The sequence below is a fragment of the Schistosoma haematobium genome, chromosome 1 (assembly GCF_000699445.3).
Source record: "Schistosoma haematobium chromosome 1, whole genome shotgun sequence".
Lineage (NCBI taxonomy): Eukaryota > Metazoa > Platyhelminthes > Trematoda > Strigeidida > Schistosomatidae > Schistosoma > Schistosoma haematobium.
In genome coordinates, this window is record NC_067196.1 from 50,493,808 (window position 1) to 50,513,080 (window position 19,273).

Sequence of the window (19,273 nt, forward strand, 5' to 3'; positions counted from 1 at the left end):
GCTGACATAGCTTCGGATCACCACTATGTGATGTTTGTCCAGATGAGACTAAAGCTAAAGAAGCGATGGGCAACTAAACGAACAACATTACAAGGGTTTAATACAAACTTCCTTACAGATACTGACAAACTCAACCAATTCAACATAGTTATTATTATTATTCCCAAACAGCTTATGGGAACATAAGTGTTGTGAAGAAACCATTTCGTTTTTCTTGAAAAATGCAATAATGCACAAGTTTCAATAATGTTAGCATTATATTTGCCATATATGAGAAAAAGAAAAAAACAAAAAAAGAAATAATAATAGTTCTCAGCTACATGCCACAAGCGTAATGAAATCTACCGAAAGAGGAGGAAACTACCATGGAGGAAAATTCGATAGGGACCAAAAAAGCACTAACTTCAACGTGTCGTGGGGGGTTGGGACCTCAAGAAGCGTCATAATGAATATTGGATCTCTGGCGAACACTGGACAGAATTATTAAGAGAAGAAACAAGGAGATAGCCGTTAACAACAGCCTGACACAAGCAGAGAAAATAACGGCACGGGATAAAACAAACAAGTTAAAGAGAGCATTAGAGCTGACAAACGCGAATACATGGATGACATAGTGACCACAGCGGACAAAGCTGCAACGGAAGGAAACATGCGAAAACTGTGTGACACAAGGGGGAAACTGACAGGGAAATATGGTACACCAGAGATGCCGGTCAAGGAGAAAGAAGGCAAGACAGTCACCTAGATTCAAGAGTAGAAGAAAAGATGGACAGAATACTTCGGGGAGATTTTAAATGAGCCAGCTCCAATCATTTCACCGCACATCGCAGCTGCACACGCAGACCTTCCTAAGGATGTCACTCCACCAACGATATTATCAAGATACAAAAGAAAGGAGATATGAGCAAATATAAGAACTACACAGGCATCACACCACTATCGGTACCATGAAATGTTTACAACAATGTGTCACTGGATCAAATGAAAGATTCAGTGGACTTTCAGCTTCGAGACCACCAATCTCTCTTTCGTGTGAACCGAACGTTCACACACCAAATCGAGACACCACAGATCATCGTTAAACAATCGATTGAACGCAACTCGTCACTACACATCAACTTTCCTGACTATGAGAAGGTGGTTGACGATGTGGATATGAGAACATTATGGAGACTTCTTCAACACTATTAAGTGAATAACTGAGAAGATTGTCAACATCACATGGAATCCATACGACGGATTACACTGCAAAGTTGTGCATGGCGGACAGCTGATAAACGAATTCCAAGTGAGAATCATAGTCATACAAGACTGCTCTCTTCTTCACTTTCTTCCGGCGGTTGACTGGATTCTGAAGACCTCGACATCTGAGGCGAAGCGCGGAATACAATGGATAGCTTGCATGTGACTAGACGATTTGTATTTCGCAGATAACCTAGCTGTTCTGTTTCATGAGCGCCAACAAATGCAGGCGGAGGAAAGTAGTGTAGCAGAAGCCTCTGCATCAGTAGGCCTCAACAAACAAGAGGAAACAAGTAAAATCTTCAAATAAAACACGGAGAACATCAACTCAATCATACTTGATGGAGAAACTCTGGAGGAGGTGAACATCTTCACGTATCTGGTCAGTATCATCGATGAATAAGGAGGACCTGATGCAGGCGTAAAGGCGAGAACTGGCAAAGCAAAGACAGCATTCCTACATTTGAAGAACATTTGGAACTAAAAAACTATCAACTAATACCAAAGTCATGGTTTTCCATATGAACGTAAAGACAGTTCTACTGCATGGAACTTAAATGTGAAGAGCTAGTATCTATAAACAATTGTATGCACAAGATACTCAACGTTTGTTGGCCGGATACTATCAGCAACATTTTACTGTGGGAGAGAACAAACCAGCTGTCATCTGAAAAAGAATTTGAGAAATTAGGACATACACTGCGGAAATCATCAAACTATATCATGAGGCAAGCACTTACTTGGGATTTTGAATGTAAATGGAAAAGAAGATGAAAGAACACGCTTTGTCGAGAATTGGAAGCAGACATGAAAAGGATGAATAGCAACTGGAAGGGTTTGTGTACGACAGGTATGGACGAAGAGTGCTGGTGAGAGGCTTATGCTCTTTCACTAGGGGTAACAGGCGTAATCACCTAAGTATGTAGCACTCATTACATGAACAATAAAGGCTCGAAAACTCTGGATGTTGCACTTCTGTTGAACGTCGAAGAAAGGATGCATAAACTCACTCAACTTTAAAAGGAATTGTTCCTCGTAACACATTGCTGGTGTGCATATTGACTAGTAAAGACAGTGAATATAACATTTTGATGTCTCTACCGGTTTTTTTTATAGTGGAGGGTGTGCTGCTGTGTATGCTTTGAAAATCGTATCACTGTTGTCCACTTTTAATGTTAATCATTAGCTTGTAGTCCAGAGAAATATTTTTCTCTTAGTCTATCCGTATCTTCATTTTTGATGCTGTATAATTTAAAAGGCCTCAGATTAAAGGTCGATATGTATTACACGATCAATGCCAATGTTACCAGACAGAACCTGCTTGTAATTTGTCGGTTATGGACGAAGGTTCGAGAATATCGGAAGTTCCCTGCCCGAACAGTGACACTAAAGAGAATTGAAACTGGGACAACCATATTGATAAAAATGTTCCACCACAATCGAATAGTTATTCCACCAGAAAACAAAACAACCACTGAGTAATTAAGAATCTTTAAGTTTTATCTTCATAAGAAAAATTGTCAATGTTTTGATCTACTTTTAGCACGACGTTCGCGATCAGCGATGACGGAATTATGGCTACCCAATGAACGTGCAATGAAAGAGGAAAAACAAGGAGTGATCCTCAACACCAAATAAGTACGAAACTAAAAGATTTACGCCGACCGTTGAACATTAGACAAAAATTAGTGAAGATTAATAAAGATCGATATGAGAACATCATTGAGGCCATATGGTTCGGACACATTCCTTGTCTCCCTACGCATATAAAATATGCTACTTTACCAGTAGCCCTATATTTCGTTTTTAAAAGTTCTAACAAACAGTGCGTCTGATTGACACAGTTGAGTTAGTTGGTGTCAACATTGATATGACTTAAGCGCAAGCTCATTTAGACAATGGTCATACTATGGTCGATCAGCCATGATATACTAGGTTTTTCAGCTTAGTAATAAAGATAAAGGCACCATACCAATACTGGACAAAGATACTACGCTATTGAGTAAGACTTCAAAAAAAACCGAATCTCTTGTAATTATCATTTTTATGTTGAACGTTGGACCTTTCATATCAGATTTCTACAAAATGGCTACCTTATTTGCACCTTCTAAACTCTAGGTGCTAACCATGTCTGCAAATAGTTACTATTATAGCTATGTTTACTTTCGCCTTATTGGCTTGTTTATGACTCAACATTCTTACTACGCTTATACCAAGCTAATTTAATTTCCAACTTATTTTCATGCAATATGGGTTAGGGAAGTGTCTAAACGGTCGCTGGAATTTCTCTCAACCTGATCTTAGTCTTTGTTTATGTACACATATGTACTTGTATATCGCGCTCCTGGACTACTACCGCCCGAACGATTGTTCAGTATAAACTTCATCATATATAACAATATCCTTTTGCTATGACATTATCGCATACGTTTGAACTAGTATTATCACTTAACTTCGATGATGTACTTTGTTTGCTTTACTCAACGAGAGTCGTGTAGTCGAATACTAAGCTAGGCAATAAATCGACAGGTATTTTGTGGTGAATAGAAGTATTTGAATTATTGTACGAAATGGAGCTCCTAGAAATAACGCAATTTAACCAGGAAGTAATAGATGAGCACGAACGGACGTATTGTATTTGGAATTCGAAATCAAACAGCAATTAAGTACATAGGAATCATTGGTTCATGCAAATACCACATATTTCCACGTCACAACTGTTAAAGTTAAATCATATAACCATAATAAAATGTTGATGCATTAACGTGGATATTTAGAGGTAGGGTTGTAGTGTGGCGTCGAGTCACGCTTGACTATGATCACCACTACAGGAAGATTACGTGCCAGTTAACCGATAAGATCACCCGTAGGTCAAATATCAGAAGGCAGTTGACGGCTGTAGTCGAGATGTATTTGTTGGCGATCTTGTGGTATCGATAGAATACCGAGATCGTGCCAAAGGAGTATAAATGTGGTTATTGAGCGTAACTGAATTCGTGCAAGGTCACAAGCAACGGAAGAATGTATGTATTTTGGTACAGTTGAGCAAGCAAGTATGGTAAAACAATCCCTGATACAAATGGTTATAATAATAATTGTTTCCATTACACCAATCGCGTTCTCTTGATAAAAGTAGATCACTACAGGGTTTTTCAACAGGTTGTGGAGCATGAAGCTTGAAGTAATACACAAATGTAACATAACCATGATTTAAAATAGCCTAACGTTGAAAAAAGAGGCGGGGTACAGTTACTTACCGACACATATTGATGATGTGGACAATTATTCCAATCCATCCTTGCTTTTAGGGCAGGGTATTTTGTTTGTATTAGACTCTTTACGACTGGTGACGCGACAGAGGTTCGATGATATTGAAGTTGTTCTTCCATGTTTGTTGTTTTTAGACTAATGTGTTCTACCTAACGTTAATTCTGCTATTGTGCCAAGTCGACATATTGCGAGCGATTTCGACCGTTTAAGCGGAGAGTAGACATTTTGCATCCGATAGTAACAGCAAAAAAGTCTATAGTGATAAAGTTATTTACGTAATGAGGCACTGCGATAATGCTACTTTTCTCAAAATATTCCAATATTTATTTCTCCTTAATGTTTAGTGTCTTTTCATCAACTGAGGTCTAGTTTGCTGTGACAATTGACTACACACTGTATTTAGTTCCAGTGGTTCATTTGGAGCTTCTTCACTCGTAGTTTAATCCTAGTACCGGTAATCATTTTGGGTCCTACCTAATAATCGAACGTTCCTTAATTTGTTCCACAACAAACAACTAGCTTTTGTCTAACACTTGCTGTAGTTAGTTCTGCTGCTCTTTTTTACAGCACACTGATTGTAATGCGAAGCTGTGAAGTTTGAATCAGATGTGCGTTTGCAAAAGTCCTAGTTTGTATCAAGTGCTGTTTTGAACAGATCATAATAACTGTGAACTCATAGTACAGTACTATCACAAAAACTTATTTACTGATTGGTGTATTTGAACGAATATTCCGTCATATATTTTCACTGATTTTACCAATTTACCAACTCAAACTGGGTAGTGTCTCATCTGTAAACATCTGTCGTAGATTATTAATAGTGCTTGTAAAAATGGCGTAAATCTGCCGTGTTAGAAATATATTATTATTTATGTTACCAAAACAAACTCTGTTGATCAAGGGACTTACATAGTTATTTGATAAAGCATGTTTTCCTCATGATCACAATCTTGAAGATGATTTGGGTATATATATCTGCTGGATATACAATCATTCGGGTGAATCGTCGGTTCACGCGGTTGAGGGAATGTGCCGCAGACTGAAAATCACAGTATAGAATCTACTGTTACAAGTGCAGTGTTTTCTTACCAACATCATTGACGTAAGTCAAGATTCATTTCCTTTAAATACCTGCGTTCTCTTCAGTAACGTTTGGTCAAGCTATCGAAATAATATGCACCACCCACTGTTTATCATGTTCTAAAGACAACATCATCCCACCTATACTTGTAGTTTATAACTCCTACTGATTACAGAAACTTACGATCGTCAGTTTTCGAACGTATGATAGTCAAGTGATTAGTATCCTGATACATTGGAATCACCATAGTTTTCCTTCACGCTAATACTTCTGTACTTTCTGTTGCCCTGCTTAATACGAATGTGACTGGAAAATGACATTTATGAGTGGAGAACTATCAACGACATTGACTGACCTTCTACTTTAAGCCACTGGCATTACGATCATCAATGTTAACTAGTAACGCACTTGACGGAGGAAATGCTTATGCTCTTTCTATGAGAAACTGCCAGCCATTCGTCGATGGCTTATGTTCCGGTGCTGCCTATGGAAAGGTTTTAGGATTGTTCTGATCTTCAGTATTACCATTTTAACTCAATTTACGTTCAGACGGCTCGTAGGTCTTTTCTAAATATGTTGATAAATTTGAAACATCTGAACTTGCCAATACTTGTTGTTTCCCAATTATTTTAACTTATCAACACCCAGAGGATACTTATGGATTTCTTACCAACCTCCGGCGCTCAGTTACCTTTAACGTATTTGATACCGGCTTAGACCCCGTTAAATCTGGTGGTGAGGTATTTTACGGCAAAATATTCATCAAGCTGAACCATTCCTCTGTTAGACGGCAGATCAGGGAATGTTGAATAGTTTATTGAGCTTCGTCAAGATCCAAGACTAATTATTTGATTGATTAACTTGTAGCGCTCCAGGGGATGACGCATGCAGCAGTAGCCCGCTTATATATAATATGAACGAGGCCGACTTAAGCAAAAATATCACCCACATAAGTCACTTACAGAAGAAACTAGCGACGACCGAACTTGCAGTATTATCAATGGCACCAGTATTAAACAAACACTGGGAGTTTTTAGGACTAATTTCCTTACCCGTGAAGAGGATTTTGCAACAGCATTCAGTAATATTCTAAAGCTTGGCAAATATCGTAAAAGTAGTGAGTTCGAACTGAATCGAACAGCACGAGAATTGCTACAAACACTCCTGCCACAAAATGCACAGTCGTCTTTCGAAAATGTTATTTGCTAATGAAATTAGGTTTAGAAGAAGTCACGGTGAAGTCACAAAACAATATGATCTTCCTGTGTCATAACGGGTAGTAGGAACTGCTAAATGAATTGAGTTAAATTAGTTAACATTGTCAGTGAATAAGAAAAACACAGCTTATCGAGGAATTCCAAACCGGAGAAAAATTGCACTGTTACTTTTGAAAAGTGCTGTTTGAGCTATATCTATTCTGCACGTAAACGCGGCATTAGGCAATTCTGCCAGTTTGACTACTTTCGTATAAACATATGGTTGATTTGACAAGGGTCTGATGAGAAATCTGTACAAAGCAAATTGTTATTGAGCGATTTTTGATCTTAATATAATCTAGTTGGTATGAAATAGTTGTTCTACAGAATTGGCTTCCAATGAAAAACCTTTAAATACTTGTAATCGACAATATGTTGACGATGGAAGGCCGCACACTCGGTTTTATTGATGGTAGACATTTCAGTTTTAATTATAAACATGAATGAGTATTTAGTTTACTAACTAGCCTACCTCATGAAAGTTTTGTATTAGTATGCAAAGCCTCCAAAAACACTTTGTAACCTTTGATATTGACGCCAATCTTATTAGTTTAACTGGGCGCAACTCTTGGCAAAAAGCTATCGGTCAAACATTTGCACCGGTTGACATTTAGGTACCCTGTGTATCATTCTATACAAAGTAGTGTCGCTTCAATACAAGCACCAAATACTTCAAGAATGATGCTGATTTTAGACTTATGAGATTTATTCCGTGTTTAGAAACTAATAGAGAATTAAAATGAGTGGTTTTGATAATATTTATCTAAGATATTAAGAAGCCTATCACAGTGACCACTGTAAAACAAAATTGAAAATCAAATTCAAATCAGGAGCCGAAAAAAATCAACTATTTCCATGGCTCTTATTAAATATATGCACGTTTACATTCGTTACGAAACTAGATTTTTTATGATATGTTTTAACCGTTTCTTTCTTTCACCCATGTGATATTTCTTTACGTAATGTGATGAATAGATATTATAATATTATCACATTGATTTAGCTTCAAAATTAACTTCACTTCGATAATCGAATCAGTGGAACTCTCCAAGTGTATATCAATTTGAAAAACAATTAAACTGTATTTATTACCCTTTTTCAATCTCTTAGTACAGTGTTGAGTTTCAATGTCGAATTACTGTTTTTGTTTGCTAGAAAGGTTTGAAGATGTTAATAATATTTATGAAGACTTTGTATTAATTTTCAGTTAGTTTATTAACAGGAAACAAATAGAGAAAACAGTTAGTTTATTGATATTGCAAATTATATACAGACATTGGATTATTGATTAATTAAATGCCAACTACTTCCATTTCAATGTATTCAAATTTCACTGTTGATCAAACAATTAAATGATATACAGTTCACCGTAACGTTTGATGTCGTTTTGATTAGTTGTGGATTTTTACAGTTGATGCACAAATATATCTTCTTTACCAGCCTTATTTTTCTTTCTTGTGTCTACCACTATCAGTCTTTGTTCCACTGTAACAAGTAATCAGTGAACAATTATTCACTCATTAATAATATGTAGTAGTACTAGTATTTTGTTGAATCATTACATCAACATTATTATTATAATCGATATTGTTCGTTTGCATTTTTTCTCATTATGATTTCAGTTACTTTTCTCAAATGGCTACCTAATAATCTTTGGTCATATTAAATGGTTTTATTTAAGTATTTAGTTCTTATCAATAATTATGATTATGGAGCATTGCTTCCATTATCTTGACTATGTCATATGTTTGCTTGTTTACAAAATATAAACCAAATAATTTAGGATTTAATGTGTAACCTCTGTTAGTCTCTTTTGTATGATGCTTATATACGTAATTAGATTCAAAGTGAATACAAATGATAAGACGTCGATAAAATGAAGTAGACTTTTTTGTGTCCTTCTACGTACTGTATAAAATGTGTTCATAAATAACTGCTTGATAAATCAGCTGAGATATATATATATAAATGGTATGTGAATAAAAACACCCCATGTGTATGTAATAAGTAACTTTTGGAATACACAACTTGATATTTGTGTGCAAACATCATAGAATTTTATCATACTTAGTAATTATTCAAAACACGTGGAAGTGTTTCTTCTATTTACAACGGATAAACAGAAAAGTCAGGTTGATTAATGTGAAATGAGATGAAATGTTTTAAAGCACGAATGCGAAATACTACAAGAAGATAAAGATATTACCACTATGAGCTAATGAAAAATTTTATTCCATAGTTAACTCAATCAGCAAATACTGTCAGAAGAGATGATGACATAAAATAGAAAAAAAAAGTTAAACGGATTATTAAACAGCTATAGTTGAAAATTCAGAAATATGATCATACACCTGAAATCAGTGATATACTTCATATTGTAACGTGAGAATAATTCAGTCACTCAGATAACATTTTGTTTTTGATCTACTGAGAAATCAACTTATTAGTTTTATAGCGTGGCGTCGAGTCGCATTTGACTATGATCACCACTACAGGAAGATTACGTGCCAGTTAACCGATAAGATCACCCGTAGGCCAAATACCAGAAGACAGTTGACGGCTGTAGTCGAGATGTATTTGTTGGCGATCTCGTGGTATCGATGGAATACCGAGATCGTGCCAAAGGAGTACAAGTGTGGTTACTGAGCGTAACCGCATTTATGCAAGGTCACAATCAACGGAAGAATGTATGTATTTTGGTACAGTTGAGCAAGCAAGTATGGTAAAACAATCCCTGATACAAATGGTTATAATAATAATTGTTTCCATTACACCAATCGCGTTCTCTTGATAAAAGTAGGTCACCACAGTTTAATATTTATATCAGTATTATTATTGAAGATTGTTCTGATAATTCTAGGTTAAAAAAGACATTCTGAAGTCGGGATAAGTTAGAAAGAGCTTTAAGATAATTCTGATAAGTCTGAATGCAATCATTATTGTGCCAAGTTTTAGTCAGTTCATGAATAGCATTTATCACTACATGACCATATCTTCAAGTTTGACAAGTCATCTATACAATTATTATTTGACAGTGTGGTTAGATAGACTAACCATGAACTTGGAATTTCATCGAAAAAAAATCGCAGCTGGATTATGATTAAAACAAGCTTTATATACTGTTACATAAAATCTTATTCACGAGTGACAAACCGATCCCACCAAGTGAACGTTAAGTTAAGGAATTTATATAACACGGAAGTAGTTTTTTCTATGAAGCTCCCACTCGAATTCTCTAGTCACCTGTATATGTAAGAATAGGTATAGAACAGGTTGTATAGTTTTATTTCAGTTTGTATTACAACTTACTTTAACCAGGCTCTACAATACCCGCTTTTCTTTAAGGCATTATTATCTACACTAATTGTTCAAACGAACGTATAAGATAATTCAGAATAAATTCCACTAAAGCTGTAAGGGAACTGTCCTTTGAAGTTAAAGGTAGAACAAACATTATTAGGAACATGAATGCTCTTCTAAGAGACACCAAAGAAGTTTTAACAATTTATTACTTTCAATTCAAATTCATTGATATATGGAATTTGATCTAGTGTTTTGTTTTGATTTAGTTATATTTCTGTTTTATGACTGTCAGGATTAATTTTCAGAGTCCATTCACCTTCCTAATATGAATGCTTGAATAATCTAATCTTTATAGTTCAAACCAAAGTGAATAATCTGTTTTCAAGTTAACCGTGATGATTGTTACTCAACCGATCATTATTATTCAAAATAACTTAATAGCAAAGTCTACAAGCCTAAATAGTTAGCTTTACATTTTCATCCCAGTTTTGTCAGCTTCAAAACAACGAATATATGTGTTTTAAAAGATATTATTACAGTAATTGGAGATAGAAAATAGGCGATACTCACAGAAATAATGAAAAACAGTTGGTTCATTCATTTTTGTCAATCAGTAAGATATTTTCCAGTAAGGGACGACAAGAAATCTGACAGTGTGTGCATCTTATAGTAAACATTTCCTTCTACATTTATAGTAACAATGACATTAAATATATCTTATTACATTCCATTATATCTCAGTTCATTACAGTAATTTGATAATCGCTATTACTATATTATATTTGTCTTTTCAATTAAAGTTAATCATCTATATTTCCTTAGTTAATGTAAGTTCTGGAACATTTCATTCAATTTCCAGTATAACTGATGCTTAATAATATTGAAAAAAATAAACTCAATAAGATATAAGGTCAAATTAAAATGTCTCTAACTTTTGTTTATCAATTAGTTTTGGGGGAATTTTAAGTGTTTACGTTTTATAAATTAACATCTAAATATTAAAGTTAAGTGTTTCATCTCCTTAATGATTATCAACATCATTTTTCATTATGTAAAATTTTGGTGAGTTCCTAAGATATTTCTAACCTTTAAAGAATCTTATCATTAATACAGTAAAATGTAATAATTCTGGAATATATTCATTAATTTTTAACCGGTAGTAAATCTGATAGAAGAAAAAATCTATCGAATTAGAAGTTGAGGTATTAAAGAGTATCGTAAATTTTTGAAGTTGAAACAATTTATTCCGTTTTAATGGATCTCAGAAATTGAGATTTAAGACAAATAGTTATGAATAGTTAGTCATGAATTTTTTGAAGTTAAGTAACGGCATCTATTAAATATCCATTCAGTAGTAAGCAGTATTATTTTTTTTCAACCAGAAATATGAAGGTCCTTTATGTGATCGCTCTTAGATCAACAGTAAACATACATAATATTCATAATGAAAAAAGGATCGTATATCTGTTACTTTACGATTTTCAATGGATATTCAGTTTTGCAGTTTAAGAAATTATGAAGTCATTTACTATAAACAAACAAATGTGGTATATCGGTAACACTAATATCATTTTGTAATCAAGTGATTGCAACTCACGAAAGTGTGGACTGTAATTAATAGCTACCTAGAAACTGAAAAGAGAAATAATCACAATGGAGCAATACACAGATCACAAAGCTACAGTTTTTAACTGTGATGTAGTTAAACTTTTAAATTGTTTAGCTTTGATGATACTCATATTTGTTTTATTACTGTAGGCTTTGGATAATCAATATTGGTATCTGAAGAATCAAGTTCATGTGGTTTAAAATTTGTTACAGTTACACTGACATAATTTCTTTACTTTTCTAACCTTAAACATTCTATTATTATGCCATACATTTTATTCTTTACTTTGCTGGATTATTTCTATTGATTACTTATCACTTGAAACTTCTGTATCCCAACGTGTCTTTTCCACTAAGTTATCTAAAACAGTTTATCACAGTCTTTTCATTTATATATTTTCATATAAGTTTATTCTTGGATTTGTTGATGCAATGCATGCTAACTTAAATTAGTCAACTCATAAACAAACTAACTCCTGTAGTTTCTAACAATAAAACAGCACATAGTGATTAACGTTTATCCAACTGCGAGCAGAACATTTACATTTCATAACGGAAATACTATATTCGAGGTGTTAAACTTGAATTTATTATCTGGCGATTTTCATGCCTCACGTAGTGCCCCACGAAAGTGCCATCAGTTAACCTTCTTCCCAGCTTTTAAATCCTTGGTTTTAAAGTTCACTGTTTTGCAACAGATGTAAAATGGCTAGTAAAATCAATCTGAAAGGTCATGTAAACTGACGTAATAATAGTGATGTAATATTTAAATGTATTACATACAAAGTTACGTGTTAGTCATAAGCCTTTCGTTTGATATATAAAGAGAAATTTACAGTTATTAAGTAAACAATTATGAAATACGTATTTGTATATGGCTAAAATGAAGGAAAAAAAATATTTGCTTTGACAAATGTTCGAATGTAATAAAGAATATTCAAACAGAAAATCTGTTTATTTCGATTGTTTGTAAGATGTGAAGAGAAAAAGCGAGTAAATTAGTCATTTAGGAAGGAAAAATTAAATTACTTAAGTATCCGATTTTCATATAGTTTGATTTATTGTTCTTCAGATTTATGATTTAACATTTTCTAATCTCCATCCTTTTTATTTTGATTCTATTGCTTATTACAAAGAATCCAATCTGTAATGGTGCACTAAGACTGACGCCTAGAATAACGTTTAATGATATGATTGTTAGAAAAATGCAAGCATACAAAACAAAGTTACTTATCATCTTATAATAAATAAGTAATCGAGATTTAATAATAAATAGAAGGTTAGAATAAGCTAACTTATTTGTATATATTGATACCATATTACAATTTATAAGATAAATAAGTAACAATAAGATTAAGTAAATATTGGAACCGGTGGATGAAAGAATTAAAACAAGATATGTGTCATTGAACTAAAACAAAAAGTGAATTGAATCTCACAAAAAAATTTATGATCTTTTCTGATCTGTGTAAGATTATTCTAATCATATAATTTAAAAAATAAATTAGTGAATTCTTTTGTTCATTTTGTCTGTTTTTTTTTATTTTGCAGAAAAATATTGAAATATTTCTATCATTTATATCAGTACAATAAGAATAAGAGAAAAAAGGGACATATGATGGGTTGTATTATTAAAGTAATGTAATGGTCGAGGGATAATAATAATAATAATAATGACATCAAGCTTATTACTCATTTCACTAAAAGAAAGGAAATATAAAACGAAAAAAAAGGCCAGGAAATAAACTATGGATGACAAAGCGTATTAAAATCATAACAAACTTTTTACAATGATAATATTATTATAAGAAAATGTTAAAGTACTTTTATTTTAATCTTTATTCTTTAGAAATTTTATTGAGAACACTTTTTTCTTTGAAAATATGAATAAGAGTTATTCATTCCAGGGATTATGATGAGTTTCATTATCTGTTTAGATGGATTACAAGTTAGTTTTTATGGAGTATCTCAGTAATGTTCATGTTCTATTTGAATACACTCTGTTCATCAAATGGAGTATCTATAAAATTAAAGAATCGTTATATATATCCATATATATGATAACTGTATTTCACAAAATGAGTATACAAAGTTGTAAAACTATAGTATTGATAGATATTTAGCGAGCCTATGGTTAATAGGACAATAACAACAATAGTCGCGGAAATGAGTGCAATTTCATTTAATCCTATTCCGGATTCTGTCTGTCTAAGCTTAAATATTCAATTTACGACCATAATTATAGCATTTCGGATAGATAATATTGTGTAAAGCGTATGGAGGTAGTAAGTAGGAAATCCTGAATCTAGGTTTTATGTTAGTTGGCACTTGTCGATAAGACGTTTTTACAGCCTTGAAGGAACTGACGTTCCCTATAAGATTCCGACTCTTCATAAAGGTTGACAGTCCAAGGCGTGATCATTGGTCTACTCAAACCACTCCTGACCTACTGTAGCACTGATATAGCTACATGGATTAATCAACAAGTGATAACCTATGTCAAATTCGTCAAATCAATAGTGCTATTCAAATTTTGCCGATCGAATCGCAATAAACCTATTGATCCAGGTGACTCAGTATCATATACACTATGTTTCATATATTCCGGGAGATCGATTAACTTGCACTAGTGGGCCTTTGGCAACGTGGTCAATAGAATCCGATCAGCACTGAAGACTAAATATTAACATGACATTGATTGATATCTAGCAATCAATCAATGTAGCTGGCGTGATAAATAACAGCATAGGGCAAAATGTATGATCCTTAAAAACCTTTTATCTGTCACATTTTTTGGCGAAATAAACGGGAATGCTTTTGTAAAAAAACTAGTGCATGTAAATTGTACAAAAGAAAGTGGAAAGCACAACAAATGACAAATAATATATTTTCTAGCTTTATAGTCTGTAGTTTTGGCGATTCAGTTAAATAAATGTCTTGAGCTTTCATGAAAATAGTCTCCCAATACAACTTACTTTTTAGTTGTTTGATAATTACTGAAAAAAATATGATATTTAGGCATTTTTCTAAAGATATTGACTGTTATAAAATATTTAAGGAAATTATCTGTTAATAAGTTCATTGTAATTTCAGTTAATATACTTTCGTCAAACAATAAAATTATCACAGAATCTTATATTTAAGTTTATGAAACTTATTTTGAAGATGCATTTATTAGTTACTTCTAGATAAACTAATCTACTGTGAGGAAATAAGTATAGATCAGTTTGTGAAGTTATCGTCAAGTAGATTTTGTTTCAAAACTAAAGCAAACAAGATACTGATTTATACATAATTACTATATATTTCATAATAAGTCTATTCAATCTATTTATGCTACAGTTACATATTTTATTCAAGTAAATTATAGAATAAATTGATTCAACCCTTGATGGAAGAAAAAATTAGCATAAATACGGATAAATTAACAAATTGTTAAAATAGATCATCAACAACCAACTTAAGTCATATATCGTTGAAAATTTCCCATTATATTAAAACACAATTGTATGAACGAAGAATATTCCTTTCAATAATTTCTCATCAGGTTCTATAATTATAAATCCAAATTAATAATCCATAAGATTGGCCAGATTTAAAGCAGAGTACATCATTTGGAAATTGTAATATATGAATTGAGAATTGTTGTTTGTTACATAAAATCAATTCAGATCGTTAATGTTGGGGCTGACTAATATGTAGTTGTTAACTTGAATCAGTTTATAAGTGAAATGAAATTGTGCGATAAATGGTCAGAATAAATATGGTCAACATGGGGTGAGAGAGAGAGAGAATAATGGAATAAAAATCAGAAATTACGTATTATGTAGAATAATATGAATTAGGTCAGATATAGTACATAGGGGTGGATAGTGAATAAATTCCTCAAAAAGGTTATCAAGTATAATGATAATAATAATAGCAGTGATAAAGATGGTAATAATAATGGTAAAGATAATCATAATGATAGTAATAATAGTAATAATAAGTTTGGGACATAAAATGAACATTAATCAAATTACGTTACCATATTATAAGATTGATTATTAACTAGTTGGCCCCAAAGTTGGCCAGGGTAAAAGGAGTGGCTAAACATATTTCTTTTAGGTGCAAAGCTCTGGCTTTTTGATCCGAATAGCAATTGCTTCAGCCGTCTGTAGGACTCTCAGTCTGACGGAATTAGGTAGACTGTTGTTAACACGATATATTATTGAGAAAGATTGCTCCATGTTGACTGTATGTCCTGTCTGAACTAGATGGTCTAAAATGGAGCTGTTAACCGTTTTGACTACGCCTTTGCTTAACCACATGGGAGGTGATCACGAGCTCGAATGTACAAATTCCTAGAACATCTGCCAATATAACTTACTCTACAGGAGCAGTTGAATGGATAGTTACAGAAAAAGGTGGCTAGTCTAGGCAATTTATCCTTCAACCTCGGAGTGATTATTGGACGTGTGAAAAACATTAGTTGTAGTTTACCTGCATTAAAAGTCCTTTGAATATTAGTCAGCCCCAACATTGACGGTCTCATTGGATTTGATATGACAAACAACAATTCTTAATTCACATGTTACAATCTCCAAAGGATGTACTCTGCCTTAAATCTGACAAATTTCATGGATTGTTAAATTGGATTTATAATTGTAGAACCTGATGAGAAATTATTGAAAAGAATATTCTTCGTTCATATACTTACTTACTTACGCCTGTTACTCCCGCTGGAACACAGGCCGCCGACCAGCATTCTCTAACCTACTCTGTCCTGGGCCTTCATTTCCAGTTCTGTCCAATTTTTTTCATTCTACTCATGTCTGTCTCCATTTCTCGGCCTAATGTGTTCCTTGGTCTTCCTCTCCTCTTTTGACCTTGAGGATTCCATGTGAGCGCTTGTCTTGTGACGCAGTTGGGTGCTTTCCTCAATGTGTGTACTATCCACTTCCAGCGCTTCTTCCTGATTTCTTCGTCCGCTGGGATCTGGTTTGTTCTCTCCCATAGTAGATTGTTGCTGACAGTGTCTGGCCAACGGATCCGACAGCTGTTAATAGACAATTTTATCTTCTGAATGATGGCTTTCGTAGTTCTCCAGGTTTCCTCTTCAATCATATGATTATGTTTTAATTCATATATATATATATATATATATATATATATATATATATATATATAACTCGTTAAAAACACCTTAAATAATAATAATAATAACACTTATAATTCATTAGTAAAATATATAATTATATACATCATATATGAATTATTTCCTACCTAAATTTGATGATCCAGAACTATTCCAACTTTTACGATGAGAATTTAAATGAACTAATGAATTATTTGATTGAAAACAATAATTTTGTTGTAAATTCTTTAAATTAAAACTATTTGGCCGATGTATTCGTATAAATGCAGATGATGATAATTGAGAATGTTTATTATAATTTAAACGATTCATTGTATTATTTGAATAATTTGTTATAATTTTTTTGATATTTGATGATTTATTAATGATTTGTATAGATTTTGATAAATCAACATGATTTTTATTTATATTTTTGTCAATTGATAGTTTATTCTAGTTTGACGGTTCAATTATTGTTGTAAAGTGAAAGTAGAAACCAACAAAAGAAAAAAAGAAATCAAAATATTGACAAGGATAAAATTGAATGAAATCAAAATACTTTAGCGACTAAAAATTAGTTAGTTACAGAATATATTAGCAAAACTAAATATTACATTGGGATTTATCATTATATACTTTGTATATTCAGTTGGGTAACTTGAACGATGTAAATGATATTTTTTTTAAAAATATCAAGTGTTTCATGTAAAACACTTTTATTAATAGATTATGATTTGACAATAGTAAACGGATAATAGAAAGTAATTTCAAATATTAGCGTATTAATTGATATATTTTCGTTGAAAAGTTTATCGATTGAAAAGTGGACTGGTAAAGATCCAATCAAAGATCTGTGGAATCATAGAGAACAAGATTGAAATATAAACGAGAAGAGCAGGTTAGAAGGAAGCATAGTGTTTGGAGAAGAATAATTAGAAAGTGCTTCAGCATGCAGTTTAATTATGTCGAACTGCTACGCACTTCTGAGGAGTACCATACTAAGACAAAAGGTACGTCCAGTGCTTCCAGGTTTGTAATCATAGTTCAACACTGATCCATCCATAATCTCAATGAAACTATGTCAAACTTTATTAGATATTATTGTCAAAGTGTTACAATGAATAGTTAGTTATCCATTCTTATTTAATTCTGTAGTTTAGAAATAAATCAACTTATTTTTCAAAAGTTTACGCTTAACATTCTGTTTTCTTCAACAGATGAATAGACAACAACACACTCATTTATTTTGAGAGATATGTACATAAGTAAACATTTACGTTTCGAACCTGTATCACTTATCTGTATAGTAGAATGATTCATTATTTTGAATACTTGCACGATCATTTTTATAGACGACCTATTTATCTATGCAAAAATAAACTAGAATTCAATTAACGTTTGTGTTTATTAACATATATACAACGTTTTTTTGTCACAGTAGAAAGAATCGAATAAGATTTAAATACATATGATTGTATACACAGAAATATAAATGATAAATGATGAAAAGTTAGATCGATAGCGCATACTCTTGTATGCATTAAGTTTGATTGCAATATGAAACTTTGACAAGTTGAATTGTTTGAGGGAATTACTGTTATATTCACTTTGATAATTTAAGAGAGTATTTATTGGAATGAAAGTGAATAGACTTAGGATTTCTAATTGATCCAAAGACAGCTCGTAGTGATTTTTTTACCAAGATCTAGCATAGCCGACATTTCGCGATTCACTTGTCACTTGAGCTCATACAGCTCAGTCAGTCACTCATTCAGTCAGCTACAACGTACGACCAGGCATATATATGCATCGATCCAAGTTGCCATACCTCATTAACACAACAAGATGGACACCACATTCATAAAAGTAGTTAATTCAGAGGTGGTAATATACAAAAGAAGGATTGCAATAAGGATATAGTACAGGAAGAAATAATTAGTTCACAGAAAGAAAGATATGAAGCGATTTTAATCTCAAAGTATAAGGGGAGACAGAGAGTGTATACACCGACGCCACTGTGATCTATTCTGAGCCATGTCACCCAGTCTCCAACCATCGGTTATGATAGTCATGTGGACCCCAACCAAGTAGTTTAGTAGTATCTACCAACATGGCTCAAACCAGAAGTTAGTGACTTCAAGCACCGATGCCACGTTTTGGTTTGACCGCTCCTAACTTTCTTTCAACCACCCCTTACACTAGTCAGCATTGTGCGCCGTGGTAAACGGTGTTCAGGCATACGTAACACGTGACCCAACCATCTCAGTCGATGAAGATTCACAACCTCATCAACTGGTTTACCATCATTCTCGAATACCCTGCGTCTAACCTCACTATTACTTACCCGGTGATCCCAGCAGACGCCAGCAATATTCCTGAGGCATCTGTGGTCAAATA

The 19,273-nt window shown here is 33.2% G+C and overlaps 1 protein-coding gene across 2 annotated transcripts in view; it reads right to left on the reverse strand.

Moving 5' to 3' along the window:
- Positions 1–12,016: 12,016 nt before the first annotated feature.
- CDK17_1 (Cyclin-dependent kinase 17) overlaps positions 12,017–19,273 on the reverse strand; it is a gene marked incomplete at its 3' end in the record, with an annotated part of 52,561 nt that continues 45,304 nt past the window's right edge. The window contains exons 10-11 of one of the 2 annotated variants that reach the window (XM_051208992.1): positions 17,026–17,329; positions 12,017–13,780 (exon numbers count right to left, since the gene is read on the reverse strand). In XM_051208992.1, the coding sequence (XP_051074406.1) occupies positions 13,746–13,780; positions 17,026–17,329 (339 nt within the window). Of the gene's footprint in view, positions 13,781–17,014; positions 17,330–19,273 lie in introns of those variants that run through there. The other variant, XM_012936524.3, reaches the window with a different exon arrangement.